The sequence below is a fragment of the Psittacula echo genome (assembly GCF_963264785.1).
Source record: "Psittacula echo genome assembly, chromosome: 6".
Classification (NCBI taxonomy): Eukaryota; Metazoa; Chordata; class Aves; order Psittaciformes; family Psittacidae; genus Psittacula; species Psittacula echo.
Genome location: NC_137743.1, coordinates 9,479,390 through 9,507,370, shown reverse-complemented (window position 1 = coordinate 9,507,370; position 27,981 = coordinate 9,479,390). Strand labels below are relative to the sequence as shown.

At 48.8% G+C, this 27,981-nt stretch overlaps 1 protein-coding gene across 1 annotated transcript; it reads right to left on the bottom strand.

The window, feature by feature from the left end:
* On the bottom strand, window positions 1-25,940 carry AFAP1L2 (actin filament associated protein 1 like 2; the record flags this gene model as incomplete). The annotated part of the gene is made up of 19 exons (XM_080621130.1): window positions 1-27; window positions 320-448; window positions 1,073-1,254; window positions 1,524-1,691; window positions 1,914-2,091; window positions 2,179-2,418; window positions 3,087-3,198; window positions 3,815-3,960; window positions 6,223-6,434; window positions 7,070-7,174; window positions 8,247-8,331; window positions 9,144-9,233; window positions 9,771-9,950; window positions 10,510-10,715; window positions 13,048-13,131; window positions 16,494-16,584; window positions 20,544-20,635; window positions 25,126-25,203; window positions 25,724-25,940. The coding sequence occupies 19 exons, from the start codon at window positions 25,938-25,940 to the stop codon at window positions 1-3; spliced, it is 2,622 nt and encodes an 873-aa protein (XP_080477256.1).
* Window positions 25,941-27,981: the final 2,041 nt, after the last annotated feature.

Here is a 27,981-nt window from a genome sequence, read left to right as displayed (position 1 = left end):
CTAACTAGCTCCCTTCTTCTCCCATTCCTGCCAAAGAATAAAGGCAAATTAGTCAAAAGGCAGATCTGGAAAGCCACAATAGTTGTAATGTGCGTGGTCAACCCAAGTGGTTTGGGCTGCAGAATAGGTCAGGGCTCTCTCTCTGTTGAAAGCAATACACACATTTATTCATTTAAATCACAGCTAAGGCAAACCCAGGTGAAAAGACCAGAGGAAAACCAGGCTCCGAGTGGTGCTTTGTCAGGGGTGAGACACTCCACCACCACATCCCACCACTGCCAGGAGGCAAAAGCAGCAGCTTGTACAAATTATCACGTACCTTAGCTTTCTGTAGGACTGTTCCCTTCCCTGTCACCATGACGGATAAAGGCCTGTTTTTTAAGGCTGTTGCTGAATTGACTGGTGAGTTGTCTGCGCTGTTTGCTGGACTGGCACTTTTTGCCTGAATCTACAGTAAAAAGAATAGAAGGGTGATGACCAGCCTACCAACAGAGATTGCTGCCTTTCCTCACCATCTCCTTTCTCACAGTCGCATCCCACTTGCACTGAGGAACATGTATTTCAGTGACATCCAACTTCAAAATACCAGTACGTGTGTGGTGTGTTTGGGCATTGAGGACTCAAGCAGAGATTCAGAGCAGGGCTCAGGCACTGACCATCTCCGTCCCATGGGAACCAAGTTCCCAAGAAGGAACTTGGCTGCCTGAATCTCCCCCAAAACCACTCTGTGGCTCAGCTGAGCACAGAAGGAGCTGGGTCCAAACCTGCATGGCCCAGGAGGGTGTTGTTCAAAGTCCCACGTGGAAATACAATCACTCTCTTGAGCCCCAACCCCCTTTCACCTCCCCATCACTGCTGCTACCTCATTATGTTATTATTATACTATTATTTTACGTCTATATATAGCTAATAATTTACATAACACTTAAGATATAATCTAGACTTTAATATAGGATTACATATTATAATAATTTAATGCTGTTATTAATTATTACTTTATTAAGCAGGCTGAGACAATGGGACTGCTTGGCTGCTGGAAAGCCACTGTGCACCCCAGGGGTATCCCACATACCCGGGGGGCTGCGTTCTCCAGGTGTGTGGTATCCACCGCGGTGCCCAACGTCACGGGGCCAGATTCCGCCTTCTTCAGGTTCTCCTTCACTTCCACCAGGCTCAGCTCCAGGTCCACCCTCCGGCTCTCCTTCCTTTTGCATTCTTCTTCTATCTCCTTCAGCCGCTGCTCCAGGCTCTTGTCTGTGAAGGGAAGGAGGGAGGGGTAACTTGATTCTGGCTGGGAGCTTGCAGAGCTCACGAAGGGAACAGGGACCAGGGCATGTCCTGTATGTTTTACTTGTATCTCCTTATATTCTCTGGGCAACCTGTGCCAGCACCTGACCACCCTCACAGGGAAGAATTCATTCTTAATATCCAATCTAAATCTCCCCTCTGTCAGTTCAAACCAATTCCCCCTTGTCCTATGTCTACATGCCCCTCTCAACACATCACCCCTTGCCCAGCTCTACCTGTGTTACCCCCAAGCATTTCCTTCAGCTCCCGCCTCTCCTTGCGTAGCTGGGTGAGCTGAGCCCGGATTTCATCCTTCTCCTTCTCCAGCCGCTCCTTCTCCTCTGTAAACCGCTTCACCTCCGCTTCTGTTCTGTTCTTGCCCAGCTTGGTTTCCACTGCTGATGCTGCAAAAACATCCCACCAAAACAAGGGGGAAAATCAGGAAGGAAAGCTTTCTTAGGTGCTCAGAAACAAACGAATGAGGGTCTGGGAAGTCACCAGCCAGGAGACTCATCACCCCCTTTTAAAGCTACTGTATAGCAGCATCAAGGGAACCACAGGGCAAAACTCACACTTACAGCACCGCCTCCCTCCAAGCCCCTGCTGCCCCAGTGTCACTCGCTCACCTGGCAGCGGCATCTTGGGCCGGTGTGCGGGTACCAGCTGAGGGCTGCCCGCTGTCCCTGTGCCCAGCGGCACCTCGGGGGCTGGCTGGGGGAAGGCGATGTTCTGCTGCTGTGTCTGGATCTTGACAGCAGGCATCCGCGGCAGCGCCTCGTCGGGCTCTGGTTTCTCTGGCTGTTTCTGGGGCAGAAATGAGGTGGGATGATGTAGGTGGGGAGAACCGGCTCACTGGTTAAGCCTGCACCACACCACAGTCCAGGACCGTACCTGCTCCAAGGTCTCCATCTCCTTACTAAAGGGCTCGGCTTCCTTAGGCACAAGGGCTGGCTCTGCTGTGCAACCTGCTGCAGCCTTGTTGGCAGCCCTTTCTAAAGACGGTGAGCTGAGGGGTGAAGGCTGGCATGACATCTTGCCAGCACAGTGCAGGAAGGACTTCACTGGGGTGAGATCCAGGTATACTCTGTCTTGGTCCCCTTCTGCTTTGCTCTCATTCTTGGGTACTTCTTCCTGCAAAAGGAGAATGTTCCCCTGAAATGGGACCATCTGCTGCAGTATAGGAAACATCTCGCTGCAAAGCAGCAGTATCTGAGGCAATCTGGTGTATTTTCCATAAACCTTAGAGGAATTAAAAACCCATTCTCTATGTCATTCCATATCGGGCTTTTTTGGTGTACTGAAGGAAAGGTCCTCTTGCTCTCCTTCAACAGCACTTTCTAATGGTACCAGCAGCCCCATCCAAGGATCTCACACTGTTGTACATCTAGCAACCCCTGCCAGATTCTTTCCTTGGATAACAGTCCCATCCCCAGCATAGTCCATCTTTTCTGTCCTTACACAAGACTTGTTCTTATAAGCATCAAAGGGAATTTGGATAGACCAGGCTCCAAACAACCAGCCATCAATCACCAAATAATCCATGCTGTTTGCTGATGGAAACTGTGGGATTTTATCCCAGCTGCCTGAGAATCCCTACAGCACCCTGCTGGAAATTTCTCTCCCATTCTCTACTGCCTCCTCTCCAGCACTCACTTTGCCCCATTGCAAAAGCCTGGATTTCCCCAGGGCCAGGAAATTCCCTTTGCTGCTGTTGGAAAACGCTCCCCCTCCACTGCTGGAGACTCCCCCATGGCCAGATGTTTGCCCATGGTGCAGCACGGGGTGATGATGCCTCTTACCACAGGCAGGTCTGGCAGATCCACATCGTCGTACAGCTCCTCCTGCTGCACCTTGCCCTTCGGCAGGTTGTCGATATAGGCATTGGGCTCAGAGTACTTCCTCTGCATTAAGCTGTGAACAAGAAGCAGGACATCCCATCAGGTTGTGCTGCTTTTTGGGGCATCTGAGCATAGTGGTCCTGGGGTCTGGGCAGGGCTGCATGGTCAGATGCAGAAGATGAGAAGGTAGAGCCATGCAGCAATGCGAGCACTGCTGCTGTCACATTTCCCCTTGGCTCTTCCTCACCCACCCTCAGGCACAGCACTGCAGCAGCACTACAGCCCTGTCCCAGTGGCACAGTGAACCACATGTGTGGGTGCCCATGGCCTCATACAGAATGATAGAATGGTTTGGGTTGGAAAGGAGCTTCAAAGCTCATCTAATCCAATTCCCCTGCAACAAGCAATCTTCAGCTAGATCAAGTCCATCAACCAAGTCCACCCCACCAACCCGCCTTTGCAAGAACCACCTAGGCATGTGCCCTAGCCCCATGGCAAGCTGCAGCTCAGGTTAGATATGCCATGGTGAGACAAGTGCTGTCCTGTCCCTCACTGAGCTTCTAAAGACAGTGACGAGCTGTGAATTTACTACCCCTTCCCATGTGGGAGGCAGCCAACCTCCCACAAGCAGAGGCACCCTTGCTCCAGTTGCTTTCCCTCCACCAGCATCCCCATTCCCACCGACGTACAAGAAGGAGTTCTTCGCGGCGCTCACGATGCAGGAAACCCTGTCAGCATCCACGTAATCGTAGGTGAATTCCTCTGGGTCTGTTTTCGAACCTGACTCCGACAAGAGGAGGCCCAGCCAGTGACCCATTTCCTCCGAGGACTTGGCCTATGGGGAGATCAGGCAGTACAGGTTACAACAGCAGTTTCTCTTCACTCCCAAGGCTAATGCTGCTTAGCCCTGCAAAGGGAAGTATGCTGGGCTTGCAAGGGGAAAGATGAATTGCTGGCTATTTATATTAAACGTGAGGCTGCATTGAAAGAAGAAAGAAGTACCCCTCTGTGTAAGAACTGATGTGCAAATTTGGAAGATAAATGAGTGCAGCTCTTTGATTAACTCTAGTTAACCTGCATTTTCTTTTTGATGGTGATCAACTCAGCTGCTTACAAGAGTAAGAGCAGTCTCTGCGGCTGGAGATGCTGGCATGGAGCTGGCTTTGGCAAGGAAAGCATGCGGGGTTTATTTTGCACCAGCAGAGCGCAGCAATGGGATTGCCAAACACGGACATGCAAAGAGACCTGAGCGCACAAGGGAGCCTGCGAGTTCCTTATGGCAGAGCCCAAACCCCTTGCAGGGCTGAGAGGAAAGAGGGGAAGAGAGGAGTTTAAAGCAGGATCAGAGAACATCAAAGACAGCCCGTTGCTTTAACATAGAATAGTTAGGGTTGGAAAGGACCTTAAGATCATCCAGTTCCAACCCCCCTGCCATGGGCAGGGACACCCCACACTAAACCATGTCACCCAAGGCCTCATCCAACCTGGCCTTGAACACCACCAAGGATGGAGCATTCACAACCTCCCTGGGCAACCCATTCCAGTGCCTCACCACCCTTACAGTAAAGAATTTCTTCCTTATATCCAATCTAAACTTCCCCTGTTTAAGTTTGAACCCGTTACCCCTTGTCCTATCACTACAGTCCCTGATGAAGAGTCCCTCCCCAGCATCCTTGTAGGCCCCCTTCAGATACTGGAAGCCTGCTCTGAGGTCTCCACGCAGCCTTCTCTTCTCCAGGCTGAACAGCCCCAACTTTCTCAACCTGTCTCCATACGGGAGGTGCTCCAGTCCCCTGATCATCCTCGTGGCCTCCTCTGGACTTGTTCCAACAGTTCCATGTCCTTTTTATGTTGAGGACACCAGAACTGCACACAATGCTCCAAGTGAGGTCTCACGAGAGCAGAGTAGAGGGGCAGGATCACCTCCTTCGACCTGCTGGTCACGCTCCTTTTGATGCAGCCCAGGATACAGTTGGCTTTCTGGGCTGCGAGCGCACACTGCCAGCTCATGTCATGATCAGTACTAAATGAACACCCTGATATTTTGCACAATGAAGAGTTAAATATGGTGCCTTGTAGCCAGCTATAGCAAATAGCCACATGTACTTGTGGTAGTGAGGGATTTCCACCTGAAGCAAGAAGATGCAGCCATCTTTTGCTTTGATTTAAAGACAGCAGTCAGCACAAAGGGAAATTCAGGGCAAATGAATCCCAAACTGGAAAGTATATTTTAAGCTTCCAATCTGTTTTATTTAGCAGGGACTCAAGCCCCTGAGAAGCCAGCCAGCCTGTACAAAATACACATTCTCCCATTCACAAAACATGAACTTTCCCAGCACCTCTTCTTCACACCTGTAATTAGGCAAGATTCCTCAGACACAGACATACCCTGAACCAGAAGCTAAACAAAAACACCTTCGAACTTCATGGCAGGCCCTCGAAGTCAGTTGTTTAGCTATAAATATTCCACCCACTGGAAAAATACAGGAAATTGCTCACATTGTCCACCTCCTACTATAACCATGCTGTCGTCAGAGAGAACTAAGATTAGAGATAAACAGTCCTGGATGCAGGCAAAGGAAAGTAACAGATGGAGATGAATTCACTTGCACTTTCAGGGGCAGATCTGTGATCAGTTTAGTTTCACAAGCCACGGCTTTAGGACTCCCTGTTTGCAGAAGGTGAAGTTCTCTGTTCCTCCTAACCACAGACTTAAATCCCTAAAGTGGCATTCCTCTCACCTAACATTAGCTATCTGAAATACATCCCATATAACTTAATCATCATACAAGGTTATCCTATAGTCAGTGGAGAGAGATGGGCATCTCTAGAGGACCCCTCATCCCATCCTAAGATGAGTGCCTAAGATGAAGGCTGAATGGTCCTCTGGAGGCACCAGCATCAGACACAGCCTAGACTGACAGCTAGGTTGGACACCTTCTAGGTGACCACAGGCAGATGAACCGAAGTCCCTCGGCTTCAGGTTCTGTTTTCCTGGACTGAGGGCTCCTCTGAAGGACCTCACCAGCATTTAGGCCTCCTGAGACACCCACGCTGACAGCTTAAAGCAGAAATGTCTTGGAGATATGCACCCTACCTCCAGAATGACCCGCTCTTCCCCATTGTGCAGGATGCGGAAGGAGTAGAGATGATCCGGGCTTGGCTCTGGGATAATTTCACAACCTGCCAGGCTCAGGGGCTGCTGAGCCAATTTGCTCCGGTTCTTGTCCTGGTAGAAATGCAGGTGACCATCTTTTATCTGGCACCAACGGGACTTCCACTGGGTGTTCACTAGCACATTCAGGTAACCTGCAAGCAAGCATGGGTTACTTAGGCACATCTACCCCACAGGGAGAGGGAATCCAAACTCACTGTGTGCATGAGGATGTCGGATGGGTAAGTTCTGAGATCACCACACAACACAAAGCCACTGACAATGACAAAGAGCAAAAGCACAAGCTGCCCTATCCATACAGAACAGGATGAAAAGGGTAAAATCCGTTCAAAATGAGACCTTTGTAATTCAGGTTAGGTTTGGAGCAGCAAATTGGCTGCACAGGGTTAGACAAAGTTGGTCCCAGATGGTGAATAACAGCTGACCCTCACAACTCTCCCCCTGCTGACTCCTACACCCTAGGCTAATGCCCAGGATGAGCAGCACAGATGCCTTCTGCGTGCACATCTGGTATTACCTGCCCTTCCTACTGGGTCACCCTGCAAGCTACTGCCCCCCTTGTAAGCCACGCAGTCACCTTAATATGTAAGAGGTACCATAACCTATATGGATTTACTGGTATAGACCAAGCAGACTGTGGCCTCTTTGCCTCAGGACAGCCTGGCACCTGTGTGTTTGAGGAGGAGGATGCCTGGTGCTCATCCTGCCCTGCACACCGAGATCCAGCACTGAGATAAGTCCCTGCAGAGGAGCTCGTGCTGCCACTTACTTGAAGTCTCCAGGGATCTCTCTGGGCTATCCAGGGAGCTGGATTTCTTCCTCCCGAGGTTCATGAGGTTGCTCAGCTTCAGGCCAGATGTGCCCTTCTTTTTAACTACCAGAAAAGAAAATGAAAGAGACATTTGTGTGGCTTTCCTAACCCCCAGCCGTACACGCAGCCTGCTGTCCCTGCTAGCCCACAGTCCAGGGAGACGATGAGCAAGATGGCACCAGTAAACCCAGAGTGATTTGCTGAAGATACTTAATCTATATTGCTTTAAACTTGGGTTAGTTCCGACCAAACACCAGTCACTGCATGAAGGCTGTTTGCACAGGTCTTGCTGTGCAGGTGCAAACCTCCCTTCACTTTCTTATACTACAAAGAATGGAATTGAAAAGAGGGACTTAAGGTGGGGAGGGTGAAAGCTTATGCCCAAAGACCCTCTTCAGCATTTTCCTACCGAGCATCATATCAGTCAGTGCATGGATATAGCTGCGTAATCATCAGGTAATCACGGTGAGAAATCAAGTTGGATGGTTTTAGTCCAGATTTTCCTTTCCCGTACTCTAACAAAATGATGGATTCCTAGTGTAAAGGACTCAGCAGCCAAGTTCCATCTGTTAGGTGACTCCAGCTGAGTCCTCAGCATGGCTTTATCTTCCTCTATCCCTCATATACATAGATGGTGCTACCATCCTTCTAATGGAGCATGCTCTCTTTCAATGTACTTACCTGTCCTATCTTATAGAAGGGGAATATAGATGAATGCCCAAAGCCAGACGCCCTAGCATGAAGGTGTAACTCTCCCACTGGAGACAGCTCAGCATTTCACACTCCAAGTTTCTCTGCAGACATCTCTCAGAGAAATCACTTAGGGTGCATTTATGCCACCTCAAACTGTCCCTGAGTGACTTGCCCAGAGTCACGCAGCATCTCTGTGGTGGGGCAGGAATCACACCCAGGTTTCTCCAGCCCTATCCTAACTCTGTAACTGCTGAGAATTCCCAACATCTGTCACTGCATTATGGAAAACAACGAACGGGAATCAAACGGACAGGTGGAGAATTCACACGCAGCTTTCACCCTGCACCAGGTCAGTTTGAGGTGGCGGTGGCAAACACGAAACCCTTGCACATGCAGGGTCGATGATCCCCGTTCCCCTGCCCTTCCCAGGGTGAGGTTTTACCATCTTTTGTCTCGGCTGTCTCCGGGTGTCCGTCGGTGCTGCTCCCGCTCTCGGAGGCTGCAGAGTACCTCTCAGACACCTCCACCTGCCAACAGCACCAGACACAGGCTCCGCAGATGGACGTGACCCATCCCTCCAGCCAGCACCCACTGCAAGTGCCTTTTCCCCCCTCTTCACAGCAGATGCTTTCACACCTCTCCACTCACTCTGTGCCCTTCCTATTGTTTCTGATCCCATCATCCAGCACATGAACTGCCCTGGCTGGGCTCACCTCTGAGGTGACACAGTGGCACTGTCAGCATCACCCTATGGTATCCTGTCCTGCAGCCTGGCTGGTTGGGGCATCTTCTAGTTCCCATAGGAGGGCATGGGCAGAAGAACTGGCCAGGTACACAAACAGGTCCATTTTGGGTGTTCACCAGAGACTTTAGAAGGGTTCTTTCACCTCCCAATGTTTTGCAACAAGTTGCACCCCCTGAAGAGTGTCACCTAAACTTGGACTAAGACTGGCCCAAGCCCTGGCATCCAAGGATCTATGTCCCTTCCAAAGCTCTGGGGGAGTACGGTTGTCCTGCCGGATGAGATAGTGGCTACTGCCTTGTGTGGAAGACAGTCCATTGCTGAGTCAGTTTTGGGGTAAGATTTGGCAACAAAAGGCTGCAAAGAAAAATTATTATAGCTCCAATGACTCCTTTTCAGCAGAACAGGGGTCTGGCTAGACCCATATCAGTCTTTGCTCAAATAAAATTACTACACCTACAACTATTATTTAAGGCAGGGGGTTGGAACTTTATGATCTTAAGGTCCTCTCTAACTGAAACCATTCTGTGATTCTATGAATAAAGGAACAGATGGAAAAGCTGAAGTGCTAATTCCTTCTGTAAAGACCAGGAGTACCTTTGGGTAACAGAGCCTCTGCGACTCTGGGATGTACTGGTTGCCTTCGCTGCCTCCTTCACACAGCAGCCCGCTGGTCTCCTGGATTACCTGTGCAGAAAAGCAAGCCATAATAGCCTGTGAGAGAGCTGCAGGACTGGGTCAATACTTGTTCCCCACTCAGGACAGGCAGAACCAGCACAGCCTGGGAGACCCACAGTTTATATTGGTGTCAACCCTGGGCATTTCCCTGGTGTTGCAGCAGGCAGCCAGCAGAAACTGATGGATCCAAGTCAGCGGGAAGAGACTGCCAGCAACGGCAGCCCCGGTGCCTTGCAGCCCCAGGCTCCTTCTGCTGCTGTCTGAGGGAAAGGGCCATATCTCCCCCTGTCCTCAGCCAATTCATATTGGGCACCCACCCCAGACATCCCTCCTCCAGCAGCTGGGCTGGGAGGTCCTTCCACAGCCTCTTGCACACAGAAGGCAGCAGGAGCTGCAGGAAGAAGCTATCCCGGGACATGGAAATAAAGCCAGTGTTTGTATACAGGCTTGCAGGGAGGAAGGGAGCCAGAGCACACAAGGACAAGACTGAGATAAGATATAGTATCCCAGCAAAGCCAGGGTGGGAGTATGGAAGGCGCCACTGACCCTGAGCCACTGCTCTGCCTGGTCTTTACTCTGCAGCCCCAGCACAATGACGTCTGCGTTCATAGGGATGATCTTTAGCTTGTGTTCTTTCTTCCTCACTTGCTTTTCCTTGTGAATGACAGTGCAGCCCAGCAAATTGACATCCAGCTGAGGGCTGTGGTCCTTAGAGCTCTTGTAGCACTGGGGAAGGAAGAGGGAGGGCAGGTAAGAGGCTGAAGAGGAGTCTTCCTCTCACTCACTGGCAGAACTCAACCCAAGAAACAGCTCAGTGCAAACACGAATTAAGTTTGCTGAACACAAGAAAGCCCTACAGATCCTACAAGGCTGTGATGTCTGCACAGAGGACATCTCTATATGTATAGAGATACACATACATCTATGTACATGCATATAGAGTCTGAAATACCTCTTGCAGATACTCCTAGAGGGTCAAGTATGTGGTCAGCCAGTGGGATAAACATCCCTCCTCCCTAACCGCCTCAGAAAGTTTCCCCAAAAAAGCACCTCCTTGGGAGTTTGGGATTTTGGTTGCAAATGTGACCTTGTGTCCCCCTCAGCAGCCCCATGTGCACATCCCTTCTGAAAATGAAATGCCCAGACCTCTGGGACATGGGTTTGAAGCACTGCTTCTAGAAGTACTTTGGTTTTGCCAGCTAGTTAGCATGCCCTGAGGTGCCATTTCCCTCCCCAGATCATGAAAATAGAATGTTATAGGCACAGAACAGAAGGATCTACTCACCAGCAGCCTGGTGTCCTTGATAACACACAGCTGTTTTGCCCACTGTCCTAGCCACTTCTTCCTCCACAGGAACGCACAGATGCGGGCATCCTTCATCAGCTCAATGGTGGCCTCCGTGGATGGCCACTGGTGGGTTGCTGACTTGCCTTTGCTGCTCTCTTCTTCATCATAAGATTCATAGGAGCTACTAACGGCTTCACCATCTTCTATAACAAAAGCAAAGCTCTATCATTAAATACATTTCTAGGACAACTCTGAACTTATTGCTTGCCTCAGCCATGCTCACACATGCAAAAGCTTCCAGCGCAGGGATGTGTCTTTTGAGGCTCTCCTACAGGAAAATAATGGATAGGATAATAACCCTTGTAGATCCCTTTTTCTTTCTACCCCAATACCGATTCCATTGCAATGCTTTGTGCCTCATAGCAAACACTCAAAAGACACTTCTCAGTTGCCCACAAATTCAAGAACATTCTCTTAGACATTTCTGATGTTTGCTGCTTTCCCTCCGCCAAAGATGCTTTTCCTACTTCCCACTTCAAGCCAAACACTCACAGTTTTTAAGGCAACAGCAGGACACAATCAGCCCTTGTCCTCTGAATGCCAGAAGTAAAAATGATATTGCAAGGCCATGCAGCAAGCAATGATCTATTGTATTTGATTTGCCATTCCACTTCCCTCTCTGGGCTAACAGGTCTCTCTCTACTCAACATCTAAAGGGCAGCAAGGGGCTTTGAAGGAATACACTGCTGCAGCAGCAAATAAGAGTAATCACACCTTTTATATTCAGTCCTAAATGGATTGCTACATTATTAAGATGTGTTGGTATTTTCAATACCCAGCTCTAATACACTGTAGGATGTTGGAGTTTTCAGCTGATAGGAATAGCTGGTTATTGGCACCAGACCCATCAGAAACAATGAAAATATTTCCACTGACCACAGGGGAATTTGCAAGGCCCTAGTGGGGCTTACAGTATGGCTCTTATTCACCAGATAAGCTCACATAGCAAGATGGTAAGAACTGGGCAGCATCTTATTTTGCATTCTTGTCCCACCAAACAGCATAGAGGAACATTGTTAAGTTTCTCTTACCAGAATTTATCTAGGTTTGACTCTCATTAAATCTTGCTATCTACATAAAAGTCACATTATCAGATTGGTGCAAATTAAAAAGAGGAAAAGCAGCCAGAAAAGAGAAAAAAAGCATTTGGAGCTTCACTGAAGAACATTGCTTAAGTTGGGTTTATTTGTTCTTAAGATGAAGGGAACTGAGATGCTGTAACAAAGCTGCAGCCTTACCTCCAGTGAAATCTCACTCTATAACATCCCTCAAGTGATCAAAGCTGCACCAATTAAACAAGCTTATTAAAAAGCAAATAGCCCCTTTCAAAGTCTCTGAGTGGTGCTGATAGCACACTACTGGCTCACCATCTCCATACCCTCAGTGTGTTGAACTGTCCATCTTTCATGGGAAAACATTACCCCAGTGCACTATCACTATGCAGACCTTGTCCACAAGCACCTTGGGCAGAAATTCAGATGAAGCAAAAGTGTTGAGGTTTCTCATCCCTAGATATACCAAGAAGCCAAACCTCTGCACTGCTAGGGACCTCCTTTATGCCTCAGCAAGGATGCCTAAGGGAACCTCATCTTCTAAACCTTCCTCCTTATCAACATGGGGCAGTTAGCAATATGTCCCCTGGGTGTCTCTGCCGCTACCTTTTTCCTAGGGCAATAATACTTTTCTTCTATGCTTTCAGCAGGATCCCTGGCTGCTGTTTTCTGCATCAGCCACAACTACAAGTGCCTCATGAGATGAACTCTTCTTTACTTGAAGAGCTACAGCCATTGCTTTCCTGGTGACACCACTACGGCCTCACATGAAGGAAAAGTTTTTTCCAGACAGTCTAGTTGGCAAACAGGGACAAACCTTGCTTGGGTGACTTGAGACAACACTGTTGTCACTACTTAGATTCACTCGATCTCAAGTCATACAGTATGTACTTCAGTACCAGATCTCCATTTCCATCTACTGGCAGTTTCAACTAAGACCAGTTTTATCCTCTCATTGCCATGACATCAGTGGCAGCCATATTCTTGGTTATCTTTAATCCACCGTTGCTTTCCTGTTTGTCTTCCTATGACCATGATGCAGGAAGCTCCAACCATCTCGCATACCAGAGCTGCCTCTGCCCAAGCAGAGCATCTTCAACGTTTACTGAACGCTGCTTATCAATACAGCCAGCGCTACCACCTATCAGCTCCACATCAGCGACCAGAACCAGGGGAATAAAGGCTAGGGACGTTCTCTTCACTGTCATTTTAAGCACGGGGAAAGACAAAGAAATGCCACCTTGTGTATTTCCAGCACAGGCAGAGAGAGGGGAGAGGTGGTTACCCATGGCCATGGGTAATGGGCAAAGCCAGGCAGAGGCACCTGATCATCTTTATGAAAACTGAGGGGGTTTTGAGGTTTGGTTTTGTTTGTTTGATTGGTTCTTTGAAAGGCACTTCAGGTTGGGAAAGCATGCCATACCCATTGATATTGTGGCATAAATAACGCCCTCAGTAACCTGCAACCCTGGCCTTGGTCCAGCCGCAGCAAGCCTACCAAAAAGACCTGCACAGTCAAAGGGAAAGAGAAAGGGAGACAAAGGGAGAAAGACAAAGAAAGAACAAGGTCAGTCCAGCTCAGCCCTGTGATTCCCCCTCAGCTGGAGAAGCTGCCCCATCCCTCATGTGGACAGAGGAGCACACCATACAGTGAGACTTCAGACAGAGATGTCTGCAACCCATCCCCTCAAACAAGGCAATTCCCTTTCAAACAGAACCATTGCAATTAAAATCAGCCAGGGCAGATGAGCTGCTTCAGCTGGAACAATGATTGCTCAGTTGGCAGTCACACTGCCCTTGCTTTTTCATTCCCTTTCTTCTCACACCCTCCAATTATGCAAAAGAAGACAAGGACAATAAGAGTTTAACACATCTTGGCCCAAGAGGAAAGGGAAGTAGCAGCACTTGCTGTAAAATGAAAGGCAGAGGCATCCCCAGCAGAGCGGCAGGAATCCTGCTGATGAAAGAGGGACTCCGAGACCCAGCGGACTCATCCTCCTGCTTCGTTTTAATTAGTTCACCCATGGTTTGCTATAGTTCCTTGCAGTCCCACCTCTGACGCTGCACAGATCCTCTATCTCCTCAGCCCATCTGGAGGCTTGCTTTGATGTCCTTTCTTGGCAGTACACCCGCTAATTTTAGTGGTGTTCCTATTTTTGTTTGGTTTCACTACGCCCATTTGTTTGGAGACGCACGGGTGTCTTCCAAGGCTCATGTGTAATTCTGTCAGAAACATGACCAGCAGCTCCCTGGAGCTCCAGCCCCTTCCCTACCCAGCTTGTGGGGACAGGGGGTGAGCACAGATGGGTGAGGCTGTAGCATCTTTAGTCATGGTAAACCCATGCATGTCCAGAATGCTCTTTAGCAACAGCAGTTACACTAAGGTCTCAAGGCAATTGCTGGCAATGAGCACCACTTCACATAGGACAGGTACAGGGTACTACTGCTATCTGGTGAGATAACAGAACAGATGCCCAGAGAAGCTGTGGCTGCCCCATCCCTGGCAGTGCTCAAGGCCAGGTTGGATGGAGCTTGGAGCAACCTGCTCTAGTAGAAGGTGTCCCTGCCCACAGCAGGGGTTGGAACTGGATGATCTCTAAAATTCCTTCCAACCCAAACCATTCTATGGTTCTATAAAGCAAGGTAGGGAAAAGGGATGGGGAGCCAGTTTTGTACTTGCTGAATCAAACAGGCACGACCAAGATCTGCAGGTTTGCCCACATGCCATGAGATTTGAAGCCTGATCTCAAGGCAAATCAGTGTACTAGCAGACTCCCAGCATCACTGCCCAACCTCCCTTCTGCACAGCATGCCTTCACCCTCTCTCGAGCCCCTGCATCCTCCTCCTGCCACATACCCACTGCTTCACATCTTTCCCTGCTACTCTTTCTCACTCAACCCAAGGCACCAAACAGCACAGAGATTCTCAGTGCCATGATGTTGCCTTCCTTCTCACTCAAACCAACTCAAAAACCATCAGCATTATAGCACACCAAGTGTTTTGTGTAGGAGACGGGACCTACTGGGGCTTGCAGAGGGAACCCAGCAGTTGAGTAGCCACAAGAGGCAAAGGCACCACATGCCTTGGTGGCGAGGGACTGCCTGGGTTTGCATGTCCCATCTCTGCTCCCTTCGTGGGCTCCTATCTCTCCTTACAGCTGTGATGATACTGCTCGGTAAAACAGCTATTCATAGCAGCCACAGACTGCCCTTTGGCACCCAGAACTATCTCATTTTGACAGTGCTCCCATGATATGGCTTTCTTCTCTTTTTGCAGGGCTCTGATCTCCTTAGGCATCTGACTGGCCTGGATTTCAGTGGCTGGTGGGTGGATTTGCATCTTAGAGCAGCAGGTTACCAAGGCAAAGCAGAGGTTTAAGCAGGGTGTGTGCTTATCACTCCCGCCAGCCAAGGCTCTGAACGCCACGTGAGTCTATGGAGCTGCCTGGATAACATAACCTGGGTTTCCCTGCATGGATCCATGGCTGTACTCCAGCTAATTCGGTGTATGTCTTTACATGCCATAGCTCTTAGCACATTATCCACTTTCCCAATGTGCAGCAGGGAAAAACAAGTCCATTTATCTTACAGTGCAGGCAACTGGAAACTCCCCGTGAGTACAAGGCTGCAGCAACCTGTGCTGCAGGGCTTCATCCTCCTGCGTGGTTCCCTCCCAGGGAGCTTCAAAGCTCCATGGTGCACACTGGGGATGGTGAGGACTCATAAGTGGCTCAGATACAACAGCCAAGGGTTTAAATCCAAAGCTTTTACACTTAATGCTCACTTCTTTGCTTGCCTTGACTCTCCTTGCTCAGCTTGCCCCATGCCACTCATGTCATGGAATGGTTTAGGTTGGGAAGGGACCTTAAAGCTCATTCCGTCCCAGCCGCCTGCCACAGGCAGGGACACCTTCCACTAGAGCAGGTTGCTCCAAGCCCTTTCCAACCTGGCCTTGAACACTGCCAGGGATGGGGCAGCCACAGCTTCTCTGGGCACCCTGTGTGAAGAAAAACATTACACCCCACTTGCTCAGTCAAGGCTGGTGAGCAGAGGTCTGCTTCTGCAGCAGAACAATACAGTCTGTCTCACCTAGTTTTAAATGGATTGTAAAGCGATGAGAAGATCAGCTCTGCCATCAGATCAAAGGAAGGTAATCTCTCACCAAGGGTGTTTGCCAAAAGGAGGATGCAGGAATACAGCTTAGAAACGTGAGAATCTGGGAACTCAGCCTGTGTGCAGCAGTCTGCTTCCGAAGTGCTTGTGATCTCATAGGGATCCCATAGGGATTGTGGCACTGCTGAGGACATTTGTCAGGAGGTGTCGACCCAGGCAGCAATCAAGTGTGTGCACAGGGAGCCTGCACACTCTCCCCTCATGTGAAGAGTGGCTTTCCAATCAGGTTTACAGACGGTCAAACTGCCACAAAAGCAGAGCTGAATAAATAGCCAATTATAAAGACATCTAACAGACCAACAGAGGCATGGATTTTGAGCCCCAAAGGGACAATTAAAACACCAGGATACAAATGCAAGCCACCACAGCTTCATCACTCACCCCTGAACAGAAACCTGCATTTGGTTGCAGCCTGTGTGCCAGAAAACCATCAAGACAAAGAGAACCCACAATGGTTTATAATGTTTCACAGTGATGTTCTATTAACCCAGACATACTACTTATGTCTACAAGTAATCCAGTAGCCTTCTCTTTCCAACTAGCATTAGATCTGTAGTATCAAGTGTGACCAGTATCAGAAAACAGACTTCCCATACAAGCTGTAAGAAATGTCTGTGCTTTCATTTACTCATTCTCATAAACCTCAAGTCCTCCATGTCCCACATGAACCCTCCCACAGAGTCAGCTGTGATATACCATTTACAGAGACATCGTACGGCTCAGCCTCCTCGTAGTATCCCTCTGGGGACTCGATCTTGGGGACCGGAGGTTGCTTTGTTTCAGGAATCTGCAGAAGAAATAAATAAAAGCAGCATGATTTAAGGTAAAAACAGATCCTTGAGAACAATGGGGCAACCCATTTGCCTTACCATGAACTGGGATTTCTGCCCGCTGCACCAACCCCATCTAAGCTGCTCACTGTAACTGGGGATGATCCTCTCTGCTATGGATTACCTGAACAGGCAACTAGAAGGGTGGGCACTTGGTGCTATCCTGGCTTCACATGGAAAAGTATAGCCTGAGCAGTCGTTGGTCATGTCTCAAGTCTCTGACGGATAGCAAATCAACAGCTAAACCCTCTGCTTCAGGAACTCTATCAGGAATCTTTAATTGTGCTCTTAGCAAAAAATGAAGGAAATGGGTAAACAACACAGATGGAAAATAGGCCTTTGAAAAGAGTCCAAGTGCTGGAAAATCCCTGTGGTGCCTGCCAAACCCCTCCCTAAACACAAGCAAGGGCTGACAGGAAGAACAGGGCCTTGATCCTTTAGAAATATCAACACATGAGAAAGCAGAAGAAAGGAGGGGGAGCTAAGAAACAAGCTTTTTACTTCTCAAGTAATTCACATTGCTGCTGAACATGAGACAGCAGAGCTGGAGGATGAGCACACAGCTTAAGCTGTTCCCAAAACACATGGCATCCCATCTCCCATCATGACCCAACACTAGTGTCTCTCTGTTCACAGTGAGGTGTCCCCTCTCCTTGCCCAGGTCATCTGACACTGGTATGCTCCTCTGGCTCTCAATGCTTCCACTGGCTTCTGTGCAAATCCTGGATAGGATTTCAGTGCATGCAGGGTTAAAGCCCCACTCAATCCTCCCAGGAGGACAAGACAGAAGAGCAGGTCCCTCTCTGCAGACAGCAGTGTTGAAGGTTATGGATCACACATGGTCCTTCATGATTGCCCCTGGTGGCCTGCAGAAGAGGGTCCAGCTGGGCACCAGTACTGCAGAGCAATCTAAGGCAAGGTCAGTCCCTTTGCAGGTCATCATCAGACGCAGTTCAAAGCTGCCCACCCTGCCCTGGGTATTTCCACCAACAGGCACTGCTGCCAAGAAACAGAAAGAAAGCTTTGAAGGGAAAGATTTTGTGGCCAGCAACTGCCCATGGAGCGGGATGCTGCTGAGCCAGTGAGAGCTAGGTACCAAAATCACACATCTCTGCTCCCACATGGGCGAGCTGCCCGTGCCTCTGCCAAACTCACAGACTTCTCAAGTGCCTTGGATGGAAACTCCTTCCTACGTGGGCCTGCCAGATGTGTGAGCAGGCTCTGAGCTCGCTTTCCAGAGCCATGCAGGACACGCTGCCGGAAAACTCTCGCCTCCAAACACTTCAAGGTTTAGGAACTTGTTCTAATGTGTTAAATTAAAGAAAAACAAACCCAGCCACTCCAACGCTTTACTTAATCCTTTCCCTGGCCAGGGAATGTGCCTGCAATAGCCATTTGTGGTGGCCTCCTGCGTCTAACCAGCTCACACTGTGCTACAGCCATAAACAAATTGCCTACACAAAGAAATGCTGTGGGTTTATTTGACATCATCCCACAAATGTCAAGGAAGGATGGAAGGGGAAGGAGCTGCTCCACTTTGTTTCCTACAGACAATGGGAGCCAACAGGGACTAGGTGGGACTGCACCTCAGCTGCCCCAGAAGCTATTCTTTAATCCTCTCTTTCCCTAAAGGCGTGGAGTTGTTTTGTCTCTATCTTAAGTCCAAGAGTATTCACTGCGTTGTTTAACCCAGGCTGGGCTTGCAGAACGTTTGCCTGTTCCATTACAGCACAACAGAGCATGCAAATAAAACCCTCTTGGGCATCTGCATCCGCAGCGTGTGACTTTCTCAGTGGATGGCTGTGGAAAGAGGCAGGGCTGCTAGGGGTGGCACAGAGGAAAGGTCACCAGTGTCTCAGCCACAGCCTGCAGGACCCATTGTTTAAAGGCTGCTTTGGGACAAATCCAAAGGAATTAGTGGGATCCAGGTGGGCCACCCCTATTGGGTTGCCCACGGAATGTTGGTGTCAGTGAATGTCAGGGACAATCTGCTGTGCAGAGATTTATCACCACATTTCTCCTGAGCCTCAAAAGGCAAGTGTAGAGCAGCACCACAGAGTTGCTAACATCATTGCCTTAACATCACTAAACCACAGAAAACTCCAACAGCTAAAACAGGTATATTCTGAGGTCCTCTCCTAACCTGCCCATTGCTGTGTAAGGAATATGTGCTCCCTTCTCCATCAAGTTCTCTCCAGCCTCGCTCCTTGAAGTATGTTCAGATATCTTGGCTGCTAACAGCTCACTGACACTCAGATGCTCACAGTGAGGAGGTATTTGATTGCTTTATCCAAAAGAAGTCGGCTCCAGTGGCGAAAGCAGGTGGGAGAAGGTAGTTCCCAGTTCAAGCCTGGGAGAAGATGGACAGGTTAGGTACCCTTAGCTAAAATCCAGGATTGGTTTTTCCTATTCCCTCACTTAACTTCCTGATTTCGCTATCAGGAGGCTGAGCTGCACCAAGCACCAGCAGAGGTGTCTCGGGGACACCCATCTGCTGCTTCTGCCGCCCTCCTGCCCATCTCCCTGCCACGACCACCATCCCCTCCGGCTTTGAGATGCCCAAAGCCAAGCAGTGATTCCTGCTCTGGTCGCTGCTCCCAGGCAGCTCCAGCTCCATGGCTGTATCCCAGCTGTCTGTGTGGGCAGAGCCCCCCCTGGGCTGGAGCAGCTCCCAGCAGGCAACTGCACTGTGTCCAAGGGTTCATCGGCTGCATCCCATCCTTGTTTTCCCATCTAACTCCAGCTGAGCCACACAGCCCCCTGGGCAGAAGTCCTGGGGCCTCACCCTGCATCCTGCTTCCTGGGAAAGCAGCAGATCCTCCTCTACAGTTGATGGATGCACCACCCTGTCCTCCTCCGTGCCTTCCCTCCTCTTCATGCACGCTCCCTGCCCTTCATTCCTTTCACATCCCGAAATCCCAGCTACAGCGATTCCCACGTCAGATCAACTACTGAGCAGCAACATCCGGGGTCTCGAGGATGACCCGTGTCTCTCTAGGACAGCCGTGCTGGCACAGAGACAAAATCCCACTGGAAGCTCATGGTGCAGAGCTGGACCTTGGCCAGATTTAGAGCTGCCCTACAGAAACACCTACAGTGCCAGTGACGCGTCCTTGCAGACCTGTGGGCCAGCAGAACACCCGGCACGGTCACCAATGCACAGACAACACAAGGCACTTCATCTGGACACAAACCTGATCTTCTCTGCTAATGGCTCACGATGCTGCCTGGGGATTGCACCACCATCCCACAGCTAGAGGATTTCTGGTTTGAATAAGTTCATGACACCAGCCCAGGCACAGCTGCTTTACAGCTCGGGGGAGATTTCCAAAGCATCACCACCTTTGTTTCTATGAACCCCCCCATTCTCTTCCTTCTCTGAGCCTGGACTGCCATGGGATGTGTGCAGGTCTCCCTGGCAGGGAACGCAGCCCATTTTGCGCGGTGCTCCCGCACATGCATGGGAAGCCCAAGGCTCCCACAGCTGCTTGCTCCATCTGTGCATGAGCTTTGGGAACCACAGGGGTTCCTGCATGCGCAGCCACCCTGGAACACAGCCACCCTGCCTGAGCCAACCGCATCCTGACCTGCAGTGCTCATGAAGACAAAATGTACAGCTGGAAACCCATATAGAGGAGAGTGTATTTGAATTAGGGTTGAATATTTCATTATTTTTTAAAATACTAATAAAATTATTATTTTAAAAGTATAAAAAAATATAAGAAATAGTTTCTATTTTTATTTATTTTATCATAAATAAAAGTTCCCCATGACCATTCCCATTACTAACATATGTGGGCAGTGGTCTCTCCATTTAGCCATGCTGCACAATACATAACATAAGTGATGCCTCAGTGTGTTCAGATCCCCAGCCTGAGGGCTGGGCAGTGAAAAGCAAAGGGTTTTCCAAACCTACCTTTGGAGGGGGGAGGTCTGGCAGGCTCTTCTGAGGAGGGGATGAATGCAGTCCCGAGTCTCCATTGGTCAAGGAGTTCCTCTGATCCAACGCTGCAAGCCAGAAACCCAATTACATTGATAACATGTGGCATTTCCCAGCAGAGCACTTGCTATCCGGGGCTGTGCAGGAAAAGGGAGGTGCTATTTGGGTAGGAAGCAGTGACAATTACAGTGCTGCAGGGCCACTGTGTCATTTCAGGCCATAGCCAGGAATGTGGCACTAGGAAACCCAGCAGAAGAGCTGGCCTTTGTTTTTAGGGCATGGTTTTCCTTCTGGAGGGACAACTGAGAAGCACAAACTCCTGGCTGAAGCTTTAAAGGGTACTGAGAAGCAGAATGGGCAGACACTGCACAGTGACTGGAAACCCACATCACTTTAGCCCTCACCAGCTCTGATCCTTGCTGCTGTAAGCAGACAGAACAGCAACTGTGCCCTCCTCTGCCGCCATTCCAGAAAACTGGAGCTAATATCACCCTGCTCCCATGCAAAGGATGCTGCCTAGCTGAGCTGCACAACGGCTCATCAAAGCCAGCCAAGAACAGTGATTTAATTGCTACTGAAGGAAGAGCTGCTCTTGAAGGAGCCCAGGCCAACCATGCGAAAGGGCATATGGCAGCAGAATAGCTCCAGGCGACCCGTGTCTGCCTCTGGAAAGCCAGATTTTCCACGCAGCTGAACCAGCAGTGATTCAGTAGCTGGAGGGTATATTGAAGGCCCAGAAAACTTGTGTTCAGTCGCTCTTCCCCCATCACATAACTCCTGGGTGGCCTCAAATAAGTGCCGAAATCCCACGACCTGCAAGATAGCTCAAAGCAGCAATGCTCAGGAACAAGTGGGAGCAAAGCACAAATAGCTGTAAAATGAAGGACTTGGAAGGCATTGTACTGTGCAGAGGGGAAGTCCCCCTTTACAGAGCATTTCTTGCCAAGTATTTTGGGAGAAATACAGCTGAGGTACCCATATATTGCAAGTCCAGTAAATTAGCCTAGGATTGAGGTCCATAATCAGCAGCAAGTTGATACTCCAGCTCCCTTAGTCACCTGCTGATGCTCCAGCCACATTCTTGCGCACACATAGAAACCACCAAGGCATTGAGCAGTGCCTGGCAGTGGTTAGCACTGCACTCAGAAGACACGGGCAGGAACTTTGCTGCATATTTTCTGGGCTTTAAAAATAGAAGCTGGAAACCACATTACTTTGTTCACGTCTGGGGCTCGGAAGCCACAATGACAGCTCTGCCCTGCCAGGCTGCAGCCAACTCCTGGCTTGATGGCGCAAGAGCCCGAAACACATCTTTTGCAGCAAACTGCTTCCTTTGGCTGTTCCTGGTCATCAGCACTGGGTAACTTCAGTACATCAGGGGGACGTGGAGATCCATGGATCAATAGGCACCAACTCCAAGCAGCTGCTTGTACCCCACAAGTAGGGCTGCTGGATGTCTTGTAAGGTTCAGAGTAAGCTGACAAGGCTATGACTGAGTGATTGTGGGGAGATCTACCTACCAAAATACCCCATTGATTATACTACCAGAGTCATATCTACAGGTTGCTGTTGGAAGTTGTCCTTTTCTATAAAGGACCAAGGAGATGGAACCCTCAAGGCGGACACCTTCTATCAACAGCAGATGCTGAGGCCATTACTGAAGCCCCAATGGGCTACTCTCCAAGAGGGGATTATCTCTGCACTCACACTTGTCCACACAGGGAACTTTTGAGGGGCCTCTTCAGCAGGCAGAAACACAGGTCAACTCACATCCTCCTGTATCAGGCAGAACCTCTCATGCTCAGCTCTACAGAAGAGAAGTCATTGCAGCAGCAAAACCCACTGCCAAACCCTTCATAAGTGGTGGCCATCCGTTCTGGACCCTGCAGCAAACCTAGCAATCATCCCACAGAACCACAGTGCCACGAAAATGCTGTTTGATTTCTGTACCAGCAGTTCCTCCTCCTCCCCCCATCAACCTTGGAGCACGGGATGGAGACCACAGCTTTGGTCCTCACCCTGTTGGAAACCTGCCCACCACCACAGACATGCACCCATGTACTCCAGCTGAGGAGCTGAGTGGGATATGATGGAGCTTTGATTTCCAGGCTCTGTGCAAGTAGAAATGCCCCTTTAGCCTTCATCCTGTCCTGACAGGACCTATGGGAGATGTTATGGGCTCTTCTGTTCTGAGGTTGCAGAGGGCAGCTACTGCTGTGCCCATCATATGAGGACAAGCAACTAAGCATGGAAAAGTCTGTATGGAAAGTCCACACAGCGTGTGTTGTATAACTCTTTCTTTTCCTGCATCAGCACCACAAGTCACAGACTGTTTCCTTAGGGGGGTGGGAGAAAAGCAGCATTTTTTCCTAGGCAAGCACTAACACTTCACAGCTGTCTTCTGATAAAGATGTCTCTCTAAAACATGGAATTTGGAGAACTTAGAAGAGAGAAGGAAGAAAAAAACGACAACCAAACAGCCAAAAGCCTGCTAAAATTTGTATCTGTACTAACTGTGACTTATCTGTGGTCTCTGTTCTTTGTATAAGTGAATGTCTCCCGGTACTTGGGCTAAAAGGACCACACCACCAGGAGCTGTTGATCACTCCCGTTCTTGATTTCCCTGTGCTGACTTCCAGGACATGCCATTTGGCTCACTGAGGAGCCCCATTGACTTGCAGGGCAGAGACTTGCTGTGTTTCTCGAGTAACTGAGATCTAGTAATGATGGTGCCTTCATCACTTGCTGCAGTGAATTCAATTCCCGTGCCATAAAAAGGCCTCTCAAAAGCAGTGTACTATTCAGCTTAAATCCTTACCAATGAAATTGGATGTAGATACAGTGAGCAGTGAAGTATGTTTTTTGCAGAAATAGCATGTTTTAAGGTTTCAAGGCGGGGGGAACTTTAGGAGCTCATGTATTACCACTTGGAAAGTGCTTCACCCTGTGCTGCTGCTACAGCACACTTGAGCATGGCTATGGTGGTGAAGAAACCCTGCAAGGCACAAGAAGTCCTGTTGGCCTCAGGCACAAGTGTGTTCACCATATCCCATTAAAGGCTTTTAGCGAAACAAAGTGCACAGAGCATCAGTAGATAAATGGGCTAAAGGGAGTGACATAATCACTGGGACATCCATATCACACCCCCCATCACCAGTGAAGTACTAGGCCCCTCCATCTGCTAAACCCAAACCTGCAGGTCCCACCACTGACCAGACAGGCACAGATCTCTCCATTCCATTACAGAGGTGGGATCAGGGCTGCACACCCAGCTGCAGCTATGGCTAAGATCCATACATGTGTCTCACTGACTTCAGCGTTTCCAAGTAACTCAGAAGTTTTACTTGGAATAGGGAGGTCATTGAAAATGGAGAGAGTGAAGTGCCAGGTCTCACAGGGAGTGACTGAGTGGGTAGGCTCATGGCCTTGATAGGGAAAAGTCTGAAATAAGAGAACCAACTCTAAAAATAAATTGTCTGAAATTTGCCTCCATGTTCCAGCACAGTGGATCCGTGCAAGCCTTATTTTATCAACCCAGAGGAGAACTTATATAAGGAGATGTTTCTGTTGCTGCTGAGCTGCTGGAGCTACAGGGAGGCTGTGCGATCCTGTCACACAGCATTGCAGCATCACCCAGAGGGCTCCGTCATTGCCACATTGGGGTTGCACATGCCATCTGGGAGGACATCCTGCCGTCAGGGGTATTTGAAGTTCACCTAAATTCAGCTGCAGGTAGTTTAAAAGACAAAACAAACAAACAAAAAACCCACCACAAAACAGTAAAACCAAACCAAACACCTCTATAAGGGGAGCTATCCCAACTCCTGCAGGACCAGCACGTCAGCAGCACTGATGCATCCTTGTGTCTCATCCATTTGGACTGGAAACTTTGCGTAGGGTCAGCCTCAGACTAGGTGTGTATTAAGGAGATGCGTGTCACTAAAAACCTCACTCTTTGCTACTATCAAAACCAGCTTTTGTGATGAGCTTCGAAGAGCAAGAACATTGTAAGACCATTACATTCTTTGCCGTGTTACAAATCCAAAACCTGGGAAATCTGAAGTCAATATTTTATCCAGGTTTAATTTCCTGGCTTCCATACTGCAAAGCTTTCGCATCCCCAGGAGATGAGGATGCTCTGCCCATGTAGATAACAAGGGAACTGGCCTGGTAAGGTTGGGATGACACAGAGCAACAAGCTAAAGAAGACGCATGCTTTCAAGGTCTCAGAGAGGTGAAGCGACTTGCTTTGTGGCCAAAGGAAACATGAGGGCTTCCTTAAATACCTCGGGCACTGAAGCTTTAAGCCTTAGAAGGCAACGTTTTTATCCCAAAATAACGCCTTCCAAAGTGCTTCTTCCAGGAATAACCTCACAGTGTTGGCAAGGACCACTATTTCTAAGGGAATGTCATGAAAATGGCAGTCCTTCCACACCATCAACTGCCTCAACCCTCAGAGCTGACAGAGGGGGCCCCATCGGTAAAGCAAGACTCTAACCGCGTGTGCCTTCATCACCACCATTAGTCATGATGCAACCATTAATCTTCATCTCCCTACCTTTGTCTTGCTTCTCCTGGTCACCCTGCTGTTTATGGATGGTCACTTTGTTCATATAAATATATTCCTCATCACCACCTGCAACCAGAGGGAAAAGTGAGCTCTTTACCCACACTTTGCTTCCAAGTTGCTAAGCTTTTCCGCAAAGACAGATGTGAAAAGTGTCTCTGCTGAATACATTTGGGGAGAACATATTGTTGAGGCAATGTGCAGGATAAAAACTCCAAGCAATAATAAAAAGCAGAAAAATTAAGTGCTTTATAGTCAGGAAATTCCGTAAGTTAAAATTTCTACTTAAACATTAACTTGGCCAAATGGTACATCCTGTGTATCTTATAAAGTGGATTAAATAAACTTAAGTTTTAATAAAGAAAACAGAAAGGATCAGGAATCTTGGGAATCCTTTGCTTGTAAAGCTGGGCGCATAACTATAGTAATTTTACATAAACAATTAGAGGTCACTGCAAAAACAACCTCCGGTTAATTTTCTCCTTCTAATTTTCATGTCCCCCTTTCCCACCAGCCTCCAAGAAAACGCTGCTTCAGGACCCTGCAGCAATCCCCATGAGCCCAGTGCCCCGGTGCTCCCTGCCTGTACCAGTGGACTTGGTGTAGACCCGCAGGAGGTCGGAGAGGAAGCTTTTCTTCAGGACAGCAGTGCTGCTCAAGCTCTCCTTGTCCAGGATGCGCAGAAAATCTTCCAGTTCTGTGAGCAGCTGCTCGAGAGCTACAACAGCAACAGAGACAACGTTTGGCAAAGCAGTTGGGTGGCATTCAAAGAAGACATACATTAATGCTGTCTTTTCCAAGACCATTTGCGTTTTTCCATGCAGGAATAATCTGTATTTCATATACAGCTTGAACCATCCTTTTAGTTTTGAAAAGAAAGTGGGCCCCAAACCCCTCCAACTTCCCTTCGTCTGTTCATACATCAGTAAAATCCTTTATAATTACCTGTTTTTCTTCTTACAGGACTTTTTGCTCAAGGTGGGAAAGCCTGGAGGGATTTTGAGTACTGGGGCTGAGATTACACAAAAACAGCTAGCAAGATCTTGAGTCTCAGTAAACATTCAAACCCCATTTGGATTGGGATCTACCAAAGACACTGCTTTTTTCTTCCTCTTTCCAAGTCTCCTCCTTATTTCTCTTTCTGTAATGATTTGAAAATGTTTATGTGTGCCTCCGAAAAAGAGACAAAAAACCCACCTCAAAACCTCGATAATTCAGTAACTTCTCAAGACGCCTTGCTTGGCTAGTGACAACAGAGATCATTGTACCACGTGGAACTGAGGACCCAAGACTGAGCGACATCTCAACCAACCTTAAGGAAAACCAGCCCTACCAAAGACATCCCTACGTACCCACACCAAGCCACTCCCCAGCACGGGCAGAGGCTAAGCCAGGCTAATAAGTTTGTTTTCCTCCTTAGGAGGTGCTGCTCAGCTCCACCACCCACAAATCACCCCTCTGACAGTGCTCACACTGAAGCAACAGGCGTTTAATTGCTTGCTTTTGTTCACACTGAAGTTTATCACAGGCTAATTAGCAGCAGTGGCAGGAGCCAGTTCCAGGGAGGAAATAACAGAGTATTATGTGGAAAGAGGAAGTGCTGTGCAGGAATGACAGCGTGTGGGAAAAGCACGGAAACCCCAGCCAGGGCTGTTCCTCCCCTTTGGAGACACCCCTGCTTCCCCACTCCACTGCTCCCTGATGCTAAGGAGCTGCGGGGAAGATGGGTTGAAGCTTGGGTTTGCCACTGCCAGGCTGCAAACCAGGCTGTGCCTCCTCAGCACGCCACCAAGGAACGTGACTTATGGATAACTGAGCTGGGGCAATGCTCCACTCTCTTTACTTACAGCATTTCCATGCCATGTGCTCCCACGGTACCCCTATGAGTTCACATCAATGAACTAGGAAAGTGTTAATAGCTTGGTTTCATAGTGCAACGCATCTGAAGCATGTGTGGTTTAAGTGCTACCACTTCCAAGGTCACAAAGAACATTTGTTTAAGAGCAGGAGAAAGCCATCACCTTCATACTTCCCTGTCTTTAGCCACCAGTGACCCTTCCTCAGGTGTATACATGTTAGAAGGTTGATAAATAAAGAAAAAAAATGACCCTGTAAAGTTTTATGTTGCTTAGCCATTGGCTGAAAACCAGGCTACTGCTCTCAAACTGTATTAATCTTCACTAGCTTGACTGTAGAACAATAATGACTCCAGATCGATCAATAATGGCTCAAGCAGAACCTACTAAGTAGTAGTCCCTCACACTTCATTTTATACCCCTTACACCCAACTAATTCTCATCTGGTCTGATTTAGAACAAGTAGAGAATGGGAAATGCCTGTATCATGCTGCATTAACTCGATTGTTTTTGCTAGCTGCTGTTTTGCTCAGAGAAAGCAAAAATCACTTCAAGAAACAACAGCTGTTTTCATAACCTGTAAGGAAATTGGTACTATGTGTTGACAGCAATATCAGATGGCACTGATAATCATTAAACAATGAACCGGGAGCATTTGGTGTCAAACCCACGCATAACCAGCTTCTCTCAAGCTTCAAGGTCCCTGCTGCTTCTAAGTTTAAGGAATCTCCACTGGGGTAAATGACAGCCCTGCTGTAGTCATTCATCTGCTTCAATGGCCCACTTCAGACAATGTCAATGGAGGTCAGTTTCTGCTGGTCAGGCCTGATGGACAGGACATTTGTGTCAGGGATGGTACCAGAAGAATGTAGCTGTTGGGGTGTTGGTTGACAAGAAACTCAACATGAGCCATCAGTGTACACTCGCAGCCCAGAAACCAGCCATGTTCTGGGCTGCATCAAAAGGAGTCAAGGAAGGGGATTCTCCCCCT